The 12197-nt window shown below is 45.8% G+C and overlaps 1 protein-coding gene across 2 annotated transcripts in view; it reads left to right on the forward strand.

The window, feature by feature from the left end:
- IL16 (interleukin 16) overlaps positions 1 to 12197 on the forward strand; it is an 88911-nt gene that overhangs the window by 65332 nt on the left and 11382 nt on the right. For both annotated transcript variants that reach the window (XM_006870916.1, XM_006870917.1), the window contains exons 10-13: positions 250 to 337; positions 3191 to 3672; positions 8762 to 8909; positions 9644 to 10730. In XM_006870916.1, coding sequence (XP_006870978.1) covers positions 250 to 337; positions 3191 to 3672; positions 8762 to 8909; positions 9644 to 10730 — 1805 coding nt within the window. The remainder of the gene's footprint in view (positions 1 to 249; positions 338 to 3190; positions 3673 to 8761; positions 8910 to 9643; positions 10731 to 12197) is intronic.

Consider the following 12197-nt stretch of genomic DNA (forward strand, 5'->3'; position numbering starts at 1 on the left):
TAAGTCTGCCTAAAATTTTACAATAAGTTTCAGTAAGGAGAAAGTTGAAAAGTCAAATGGGCTTCGGACTTATCTTGAAAATACCGGGGAATCATTGATGCCCAGCACATTTGTAGAAGTAGAATTTGCAGAATATGTTAGAAGGGAAGCAAACAGAATCCAGGAGCCCAGCTCAGGAGCTCATAAAGTACTTGGAGCCTGATGCAGGGTCCTAGTACTCGTTTGAGGCGGTGCTATGATGTTTTCCAGATCTCTGAACAGCAACTCAAAGAAGCCGTAGCCCAGGCTGCAGAGAACATCAAGTTTGGAAAGGAGAGACATCAGTGGAATCTGGAAGGTAAGGAAAATGGTGGACTTGGACTTGAAATATCTTTGCCTTCTTAGAAAGCTTAGAGTTTAACCATTAACTCAGTTTCTATCCCAAAGATGTATAATGAAATCCATCAAAACACAGTAAATAGACTAGAGTTAAATCTGGAAGCCCACCAGTGAAATTTTGCCCACATTTTTGCATTGTTTGTTGTTGTTTTTGCAAGGTGACATAGAGTCAGCACCGACTCATAGCAACCCTATGCAGAATGGAATAATACAATGCCCAATTCTGGGCCAACCTTACAACTGTTGCTACGTTTGAGTCCATTGATGCTGCCACTGTGCCAGTCCATCTCATTGGGGGTCTTCCTCTTTTTCTCCAACCTTCCACTTTACCAAACATGATATCTTTCTCCAGTGACTGGTCCCTCCCTGACAATATGTCCCAAGTATGAGAGACGAAGTCTTGTCATTTTGGCTTCCAAGGAGTATTCTGGCTATACTTCTTCCAACACAGATCTGTTTGTTCTTTTGGCAGTCCATGGCACTTTCAGTATTCTCCTCCAACCACAACTCAAATCATCTACGGTCTTCCTTATTAATTGTCTAGCTTTCACATGCATATGAGATTATTGAAAGTACCATGACTTGCATCAGGTGCACTTTAGTCCTCAAGCTGACATCTTTGCTCTTGGGAGGTACAAAATTTTGCAGATTATCTTGAGCTTGAGTCATTTTAAGTGGGGCAAAAACTCTCCAGGTCTTTATCCATCATTCATTGTTGTCATTTACTAGGTTGTCATCCACACACTAGTCCCTGCAGGCATTTAAGTTCGCTACCCCTAGTCTCTGTAATCCAGGAGCCCTAATGGCTGCTAACTGAGAGCTTGGTGATTTGAACCTACCCAGCATCTCTGCAGCAGAAAGGTCTGGCAATCCGCTTCTGTAAAAATTCCAGCCTAGAAAACCCTATAGAGCAGTTCTACTTTGTCACATGGGGTCACTATGAATCAAAATCAACTCCACCTAACAAGAACCATTTCTAATGATAAAAACATTTAGAAATAATACGATCAATATAATATGCAACATTTATGAAGTTCTTATGTTGTGTTAATTTCTTTTCACACATGATTTCACTGAAGCACCACATTAAGTTTCTACACAAGTTTTGTAGGTAAAAGTGAGGCACTGAGAAGTTAGGGTGCCTCATTCAAAGTCACACCACTGAATACGACGAGGATTTGGGATGGGAACCCAGGCTAGCTGACTTCAGAAACTGGGACACTCACTACCTCAATACCCAACTGATGGGCATTGACCCATCACTAGAACATTCGTATGATAAAATTAACGACATACTGACAAGAAAGTTACACAGTCTGGAGGGACATTCGGAGAAAAGGGAAGAATACAACATTTAATTTCAAGTATTATTGTCTACCTTTCCCATCTACCTAATACACATATACTCAGGAGAAAAATGATAAAGAAACATGCCAAAATTATGACAGCGGTCATCTCTAACTGAGAGGACTGTACATGGTTTTTTACTTCTAAGGTCTTCTTTTTTGTTGCTGAGTTTTCTCTAATGAAAATATGCTATTTTATAATGAAGAAAAAGTAATAGGATTTGGATTTTGAGCTTGGCTGCCTTAGTTCTCTCTTAAGGCAGGTGCTGCCTAAGGGCTCCCCTGCTTGTCTCTGTCTCCCAAGGTGAGCGGAAATTTGGGCAAGAGGCCAGGCTTTACTCTGCTCCTATCCCCTTGACTTGCGATGCTATGAAAGGGACACTTTGGACAATTTCCCACCAGAGAGGAGGACCTTTCAAGCATGGGTAGATGGCATGAGTGCTGGAAAGGATGGGAAGGGGGGCTGTAAGCTGGGAAAAAGGCTGGGTGGGGAGGAGAAGAGAAAGAAGGGGTATGGCTAAGTATCAATGATTTTTATGGCTTCACTTCATTATTGCTGTTGTTGTTAAGTGCCATCTAGTAGGTTCCAACTTATAGCGATCTTGTATAGGGTTTCTAAGGAGCGGCTGGTAAGTTTGAACCACTGACCTTGTGGTTCAAAACGACCTTGAGGAAGAGTGCTTATCCTAAGACGCTACACCAGGACTCCCCACTTCATCATCAGCTAGAGAGAAACGGTCACCTCTTTTTACAAGATTTACAAGATTTAAAGATCCTTCACAGAGAATCTCTTTATCTCTTTGATGTTGTTGTTGTTAAGTGCCGTTGAGTCAGTGTTGACTCATAGCAACCCTATACAGGATTTCTGAGGAGCAGCTTGGTGGGTTTGAACCACTGACCTTGTGGTTCAAACCGACCTTGAAGTCCAGTACATTAACCCACAGTGCCACAGTTTAGGGACACTACAGTTGAGAAAAGGCGTGTTGTAGGTTGGGTCCCCCAAGAGGCTGACTCTGAGATGGGATTTAGTGTGCAGGATATTTATTAGACACTGTCATTGGGATTACCAGGCAGAAGGAATAATGGAGTTGAGTTGACGACCCAACAGCTTCAACCACCCTTGGTGCTCTGGAGCTAAAATGACTCGTTAAAGTTGTCCCAAGTTAGGCAGAAATGGCTGGGCCTTTATAACCCCATCTCCATCAGTCATTGGTTAGGGTCTGCTCCCCATAGTTGGGGCAAGTCCTTCTTTAATAGGCAATATGGGTAGAATATCTCCATGCCCACTCCATGGAGTTTCACAAAGTTTGAATGCTTTTCCCATACCTACAGTCATAGTTTCTCAGGGACCAAGCCCAAGACCAAGCCCAAGGTTTCAAAACCAGTGGTGCCCTGCCTGTGGCTGTCCTGAGCAAGGCCAGGGCTGTTTTAATCTTGGCAAGCTCAGTGTAGTGCTTCACACACAGGTGTCAAAAGGCTGGAGAGCAGCTGGCACGGGCGGCCCACCTCGGAGAAGGAGCAGGAGAAGAACTCAGCACCTCCACAGCGCAGGGCTCAGAAGATCATGGTCCGCTCCAGCAGCGATAGCAGCTACATGTCCGGGTCCCCAGGAGGGAGTCCTCGAAGTGGTGGCAGTGAGCAGCAGCCCCCTGATGTGGAAGTCAGCGCACACAGTTCCCGCCTGCACCTTGGACAGGACAACCAGGTGCTGTCCACGACAGCAGCCAGTCTGCCCCAGGACAGCCCGCCCTTCCCTGGGAGCCAGGATGGCCACCCACCATTGAGGTTGAAAAAATCTTTTGAGATTTTGGTGAGAAAGCCCACATCCTCCAAGCCCAAGCCTCCACCCAGAAAATACTTTAAAAGTGACAGTGACCCCCAAAGGAGTCTGGGAGAGAGAGAGAACTCCGTATGTTCTTCTGGACACACTTTGTCCTCCTGTGGCCAGGTAAGAGCATGTGTCAGGTGGTTGTTCTCGAATATCCACAATATGTTTGTAGTGGAAGAATCAAAGTTTCTCCTGTTCTGTGCTAAATTACCAGAGAGAAGGCGCAGTTAAAACCTCAGTGCTAAAAGCATTGAGTTTTGAAACTTCTTGTTGTTAAAGCTCAGAGTTACCCTGTATAGGGTTTCCAAGGAGTGCTGGGGGCAGATCCAAAATTGAAGTCCAAGATTACTCACTGGTTTCTGGGTACCCACCCACTATTCACTGAGATTTAAGGTCCCTTTCCTACGTGTCATTCCAGAACCCCTGGAGGCCCGTTGCAAGAGGTGAGAGGGATAGAACTCTTTGTTGGTGAATCTCCAGCTTTTCGTTTCCTGGAAGAGTTTTTGTGGGAAGCCCAAAAGCCCTAATTATCAAGTCAGTTCTGACTTGTGGCACACCAGGGGTTGCAGAGCAGAACTGCTTCCTAAGATTTTCTGGCTGTAATGTTTACAAGGTGTCCTGGGTGGCTCTGTGAGTTAATGTGCTGGACTTCAAATCAAGTTTGATCTGCAAGGTGATTCAAGCTCACCAGTTGCTCCTCCTCCGAACCACTATCCCGGGTCGCTACAGGTCAGAACTGACTCAATGATACTTAACAACAACAATAAACAATCTTTACAGAGTCCTGGTGTGGCGCTGTAGGATAAGCACTTGACCATGAGGTTGGTTTGAAATGCAAAGTCAGCAGCTCAAACCCACCAGTTGCTCATTGGAAACCCTACACAGGATTGCTATGCGTCAGAACTGACTCAACAGTACTTAACAACAACAACAGTCTTTACGAGGAGCGAGATAAAGATCACAGCCTAGAAAATCCTATGGAGCAATTCTACTCTGTACCACACGAGGTCGCCACAAGTCAGAACTGACTTCACAGCAATGGGCTGGATTTTGTTTCCGTCTCAAATCTCTCGCTGTTAGACTGCCTTTCACATCCTTACCCCTCCACCTGCTGCACAAGACAGGTGGTTTTTGAAACCTCTGGAAATACCCTCTAACAACCTGTAAGAAGGACTGACCCATTTAGGGAAAGTAAGAAAGCCCCGAGTGGTGGTGGTGGTGGGAGCTGGGGGAGGTGAACGTTGAGTACAGAGACTTGAAAGCAAAGGCAGGGGAGAAGAAAGCCAGGTTACTAAGAATGAAGTGCAGCTGTGCAGAGAGCTGGCAGGATGTGGCCTGTTTAGCAGTGTGTGATCGGGGTGCAGAGGTGGATCTATCCCCCGCTCTTCCTCCTTTAAGTAAAGATTTCATTATCCCTGAGGTTCAAGTGATTTGAGTCTAGAAGTGCACATTTGGTCCGAGGAGGCTGAGAACCTGGGTTAAGACCAGAAAGGGAGGAGTGGAGTTTTCACTGCAAATCTCTGTCCCGGTGAAGCCCATGAGCCAGCCTTGGACTTGTACGAGGGGATTTCAAAAATTTCCTGCAAAATGGAATTAAAAGAGAATGGGATTTCCCCACAAACACTTGGAAACTCCCTTGTAAGGAGCCTGGTGATATTGTGGGTCAGGTGTTGGGCTGCTAGCCACAAGGTTGACAGTTCAAAACTACCAGCCACTCGGCAGGAGAAAGCTGAGGCTGTCTGCTTCTGTTAACATTTAATGTCTTAGAAACACTGTTTAAAATCACCATGAGTCAGAATTGAGCTGATAACAGTAGATTTGGGGGTGTGTTGGTATTCTTATAGGGCAGGGTATATCCCTAAGGGAGGGGCTGGAGGAGGAATCAGGATGTCTTCAGGGAAGGCCAAACAAGGAGCACACATGTGGGCAGCTTCCTCTCATACAACATTGCCTCATCTCAGACACCTGTCTGAAAACACAGGTCCCTCCTGAGTCCCCAGGCTTTGCAGCTCTAAGGACATGATGCCGCTGCTCTCTTCTGTCGATGGACTTTGACCCATGTGGCCAACGGACCCTTCTCCCATTGTCTTTCTCTAGAAGGCACAAAGGACTCTAATATACTTGTCCTGGCCATTGAAGACCACAGAGAAAGCATTATTGCACAACCGAAAACAGGAAGCAGTTTATGTGACGTTACTCTTCTTAAAATTTCCTCGGCCATTCCTGGGGATTTCTCCCTGAGTGTTTTTCTCTTTGACAGCAATGGACCACCCTGCTTTAAGACCAGTCAGTCTGTCTCTCTCTGTCTGTCTATCTATAATAAAATCTGTGAAAGCTAAAACCTAGGCAAGAGTGGAAACTTGTCAGAGAAGGAAAACTCAAAAAGGAGCCATAGAAAATGATAAGACTGCAACCTGTCTTATGAAAGGCAAAAACTTTCATTGACTTCTAGCTCTCACAGGTTTTATCCTATCTATCTGGTGTGGCGCTGTAGGGTTGGATTGCTAGCTGAAAGGTCGGCAGTTCAAACTCACTAGCTACTCCTCGGAAACCCTATACAGGGTCGCTCTGAGTAGGAACGGACTCAGTGGCACTTAACTAGCTTTCTCCCTCCCTGTGTATCAATCTATGTATTTATCTATCTAGCCATCCATCCATCTGCCTCTATATCTATCTATCTATCTACCTCCCTATCTACCTCCATATCTACCTCTCCACCTATCTGTCTATCTATCTATCTATCATTTTTTCTCCCTCCCATCTTTTCTCGCCAAGGTTCCAAGACTCTTTGGAAGATGCTAATGGACAACTCCAAATCTTTCCCATATCAAGGCAACTTAACCTCCACAAGTAAAATACCCTTCTGAATATTTTCGACCAAAGAGAAGTTCTACCTCTTCTAGAATATCAACTCAACAATCACCTGTGTTTAAAATACTCTTTCTCCCCTCCCTGAGAACTCCATATCTCTGTTTTTCTTTTCTCTTTCTGTTTTCTTCTCTCTTTCTTGACCACCAGACACAGTGTCAGGAAACATTACTCAGATAGTAGCATTGGTAGTGGTTATGTGCAGTTCCAACTCACAGCAACCCTGCACAGGGTTACTGAGGCTATAAATCTTTACGGGAGCAGAAATCCTGATCTTTCTCTCATGGAACAGCTGGTAGTTTCGAACTGCTGACCTTGAGGTTAGCAGACCGACTCGTAACCACTATACTACTGGAGCTCCTATGAAAGTCGTTTGTTGTTGTTGTTAGGTGCCATCAAGTAGGTACCGACTCATAGCGACCTTATGCACAGCAGAACGAAACACTGGGCCAACCTCACTACTGTTGCCACGCTTGAGTCCATTGATGCTGCCACTTGGCCAATCCATCTGGTTGGGCGTCTTCCTCTTTTTCTCTGACCCTCCACCTTACCAAACATGATATCCTTCTCCAGTGACTGGTCCCTTCTGACAATATGTCCGAAGCATGAGAGACGAAGTTTAGCCATCTTGGCCTCCAAGGAGCACTCTGGCTGCACTTCTTCCAAAATGGATCTATTGGTTCTTTTTGACAGCCCATGGCACTTTCAATAGTCTCCTTCAACACCATAACTCAAAAGCATCAATTCTTCTACGGTCTTCCTTATTCACTGTCCAGCTTTCGCATGCATATGAGGTTATTGAAAATACCATGGCTTGGGTCAGGCTCATCTTAGTCCTCAAGCTGACATCTTTGCTCTTCAATCTTTAAAAAGGTCGTATTAGAGGCTAATTTAAAACGAGCTTCTATAAAAAGGATGCAACATCAGGTGTGTTGATTCAAAGTCAAAATGCATTTGTGTCTGTTACAAAATGTGGTTTTGTTGACTACTTGTTTGGTACCCAAAGTGCCTCCTTATAGAAAGTCTTATATGTAAAAGGAGAGTTGAAGTCATCTTAGAGTTCAATTGAACTTGAGTAATGTGGGTTTTTTTGGTGTTTTTTTTTTTTTCTGTTAGATGACAGTCTTGTTGTTGTTGTTAAGTGCTGTAGAGTCAGTTACAACTCAGCAACCCTGTATCAGGTTTCCAAGGAGTGACTGGCAGGTTTGAACAACCAACCTTGTAATTAGTAGTTCAGTGCTTATTGTAAAGCGCCAGTTTCCAATGTCTTGAGCAACCCTTGAATTTCAAGGGGCTGTTGCAAGAAATCCAATGATTGCTCTGTGGTGGTTAATCACTCTGTATTTTCAAAACGCTCTCCTAAAGTTCAGTTTCATAATAGCAGAGCTGAGCTGAGGCAGGGAACACTTGTAAATGCATTGTGAACACATGTCAAACTCCTGTGGACCTCTTATTTCCAGGAAATACTTAGGGCAAAAGACACCTGCTATTTCTTTTTTTAGTCTCAATTGCTGCTTTGTTACTCCTTCCTTCCTTTTCTGGAAGGGAGTCTGTAGACTTGTAAAAGAGCCGGTCATTACATCTGGCTCTCAACCCAAGGAAACATGGAGACAGCCTCTTGCTTTGATGTCTTGTAGTACATCAAATACAGGAGGGCCACTCGGCTGATGTCTGTCTGCCTTCTCATGCTTTTCTTCTGAGAAGAGATCATGCTTAGTCTTTCCTTCTGTGTATGTATGTCTCTGGAACATTCTTCTTCTACCTTTCTATCTGGAAGACTCTTTCTCTTTGTTCAGACAAAAATCGCTTGTCTTGAAAATCTTTCTAGACAAGGACTGGTGTGCCCTCCTTCCTCTGAGCTCTGAGAGCATCCAATTTGTGCTACATTATAATCCAGACTTGAATGGAATAAGAGATATCTATGTGGTGCCTGCTCTTGCTCTTTATTAAAACCTGGCTGTTTTATGAAAGAGCCTGAAACTGTACCCAGGCTTGGTGGAGAGGGGTGCAGCTCTGCACTGGATTGATAATGTCACCTTGGGGGTTGCAAAGGGGGGCAATGGCACAGATGCTGAGTGTATGTCATCTTTTGATGTGTCCTTGCTAAATACTGAACAGCTACTGACATAATGTTCCTGCGAGTGTTCTAACCTGAGTTTAGTAGACTACATGGGTCATGAAGGCAGTAAGGAGGGAGGAACAACTCTCTCCAAAATGCTGTTGATGAAGCTCCCATCTAAGACGCTTCATCCGCCCTCCATTCCCAGTCAAAGTGTGTCTTGCCTTCTCACAGCCAAAGGCTACCGTTCTGACACAGTCTCGCTTCCTGTTTACACCACAGGAAGCAAGAGAGCTGCTGCCACCTCAGTCACTTCAGGAAGGCGCAGTAGGGGGGACCCCCTACACCCTTGCCTGCTGTCCGGGACCTGGAGTTGCCCTGAAGACTACAGCTTCCACAGAGGGTGAGCCAGGCAGGAGAGCCAGCCCAGGTAGGGTTTCATTTAGACCTTCCAGAAGAAAGGGCCTCTGGACAAAGACCCAGCAGCTAGGCAAGAATGTGAGTTTGGCCTGAGGACGGGGGTGTTCTGTGCTGACAAGATGACTGGGCTGATGAGCAGTCAAAGGTCTCCAGGGGCTGTGGGAGGCAAGACAGAAGAGATGCTACCAGAGGCCCTGGTGGGACCCCTGCTAACTGGGTTAGTGATGTTGTTGTTATTGAGGTGGTGGTTCTGGTAACGGAACACAGTTGGACCTAGAAAATCCACTGGAGGGTGGAACCCATGGGGATTGGTCCAAAGATACCGGCACTCACCATCCTGGAATACTGCCTTCAGCGTGTTGCCTTCAGTATTTCCAAGACTGAGTATGCTGTGCCAGAAAAGCCTCAAGAGTAGCTTTGGCTACCACTAGCCAGCCCTTTACTCTTCTTGAGCCCTAGATTCTGCAGCTGTAAAATGCCAGAGATTGGGCCAGAGAGTCTCTGGAAACGCGTTTAGTTCTAAAACTCTAATATGCTATGAAGTTAATTCTTACCTCTGGTTCTTTGATCCTATCTGTTGGCATGTCAGTCAGGTAATAGCACCTGGCCATACCCAATGAGGGGTTTACCACTCTGCTAATCTAATCTAAAATCCTTCTTGCTGTTCAGCCTTGAGTTAGAATTTAGGAAGAAAAACAACTTTAAGGTATAACGCACAGCTATTGCCTTGTTTCTTCTCTCTAGTGCATCAGAACTCCCCAATCAAACACCCAGTGCTTAAGAGGCAGGCTCGGATGGACTATAGTCTTGACGTCACAGCTGAAGACCCTTGGGTTAGAATTTCTGACTGCATCAAAAACTTGTTCAGCCCCATCATGACTGAGAGCCATGGACACTTGCCGCTACAGTCCAGCGTCCAGTTGGGTGAAGATGGGACGCAGGACCGCCCAGATGGGGCCCTGCCCAAACTGGATGCTTCCAAAGGTGCTCCCAAAGTTTACAAGACAGAGGACAATGGCCCTGCGAAGAAGGGTCCTCCTGTGGCCCCCAAGCCAGCCTGGTTTCGCCAAAGCTTGAAAGGTTTGCAGAGCCGTGCTCCAGACCCCAAAAGATGGCCCAATGCAGCCTCATCTTCCCAGCCAATGCCTGTACCCAGGGAGCAGTCTGGGCCACACCCACGGGCCTCCTCCTCCATCAAGCAGAGGATCAGTTCATTTGAAACCTTTGGCTCCTCTCAACTTCCAGAGAGAGGATTCCAGAGACTGAGCTTCCAGCCCCACTCTAGAGAGGCAGCAAAAGCTTCTGGAAGGCAGGATGGAGCACAGGTTTCTAGCCTCTGTGTGCAAGGGGCTCCGTCCATTGTTGAGCAACAGCGGTCAGAGAAAGAGCAGCTGCCTCCAGGTGCCCCTGCAGCCTCAGAGGCCAGTGACACAGGTGTGTCTGTGTCCCCTCTGCCAGCGCTGCAGCCCCCTCAGAAGACCCTCCCACCTGGCCCAGATCCTTTCCTGAGACTGCTGTCAGCACCAACTGAGGAGTCACAAAGCCTCTTTGTCAAGACACCGAGCCAGAGGGCTCAGAGCTTCCCTCTGACCAGAACCCAGTCCTGTGAGGTGAAGCCATTGGATGAAAAGACGAGTAAACTCTACTCGATCAGCAGCCAAGTGTCATCTGCCGTCATGAAATCCTTGCTCTGCCTTTCATCTTCAGTCTCTTGTGGCCAGACTCCTTGCATTCCCAAGGAAGGAGCCTCTCCAATATCACCGTCCAATGAAGAGCCAGCGGCAAACAGTTTCACTGAAATGCCTGCCTCGGACACGGGGTACTCGCTCAAGTGAGTTCCTTCGCCGGAAGCTTCTCTCCATCTTTCTCACTTTTCTTTCTTTAACAATCCTATATATCTTTTTTTAAAGTGAAGGTGTACAGAGAAAGTCATCATTTTACATTGAACAAATCATGCACTTCAGTTCAATGACTGCATTCCCCTCATAGTGGCGTCAGTTTTCCTTGGGTTTCCACTCACCCTCCTGAATGTTGTCCTTAGGAAACACTGCTCTTCTGATCTTCAGTGATAGGTTGACCAGTCAGTCCATGGTGTGCACACTTCACTACTGTTGCTGTCTCCCCGTAAGTATCTACTGTTGGCTAGGAATTGAGCCATGAGGCTGAGTTCAGTTTCAGACCTGAAGATTGATCAAGGGCCATAGTCTGGACTTCTTCCAGCCTCTTTCTGACCAGTAAATCTGGTACTCTTTTATAATTTTGAGTTTTGTTACACACTTTTTCCCTCCCAATCCAGGACCTTCTAATGCGATCCCTATCAGAACAGTTGGTAATGGTGGCTGGGTACCATCTAGTTCTTCTGGTCTCAGGATCATGGGCACTGATATTCACATGGTCCATTGGTCCCCTGGATAATTGATACCAAGACCCTATCATTTTCATCACTCTTCTTTTCTCAGCACAGAGAGAGACCAATAGCTGTACCTTTAAGATCCCAGATGCAACTCACCGAAGTAAGATGGATAGTACTGTCTTTGTGGACTGTGTGATGACAATTGACCATGGTGTCCCCTGAGACTATGGTCCTGAGCCCCCAGATCCAGAAGCTCATTCCTTCAAGGTGTTTGGTAATGTCTAGGAAGTATTCAGACCTTTGTCACCTGTATGCTTTACCACCTTCATGGATATGTAAATACCATGTACAAATATCCTCCAAAACCTCTTTAAATCTGGGTATACTCCCACTGTGCCTCCCATATCCACTCAACCTATCTCTGTCCATGTATCTACCAATAGATCACTTTATTGCAGGATTGTGTATTTAACATGTATATATGTCTAGATGGAGTCTTGGTGTGGCACTGTGAGTCAATGCGCTGGAATGCAAAGTCAGTTTGAACTGTAAGGTCAGTGGTTCAAGCATACCAGCTGCTCCTTGGAAATCCTATACAGGGTCGCTATGGGTCAGAACTGACTCAGGGGATCTTAACAACAACCACAAAAATGTGTATATGCCCTTTGACTCATACACTGCTCCCTATGTGTCTTCTGCCAAACTCCCTTTTGTTGTATATTGCCCACCCCCCTCCAAATTAACACGTGCCTGCCCTACACCTATGTGTCAGAGCTGACTCGACAGCACTTAACAACAACAACAACAACAACCCTACAGCTAGTAAATATTCTCTCTCTTCACTCCCACCTCTGGTAACCATCAAAGAATGATTTTTATTTTCAAGCATGAAAACTATTTCTTGACTTTTTACAATACTTGTCTCATACAGTATTTGTCTTCTTA

This window comes from Chrysochloris asiatica, unplaced genomic scaffold (assembly GCF_000296735.1).
Source record: "Chrysochloris asiatica unplaced genomic scaffold, ChrAsi1.0 scaffold00156, whole genome shotgun sequence".
NCBI classification, from domain to species: Eukaryota; Metazoa; Chordata; class Mammalia; order Afrosoricida; family Chrysochloridae; genus Chrysochloris; species Chrysochloris asiatica.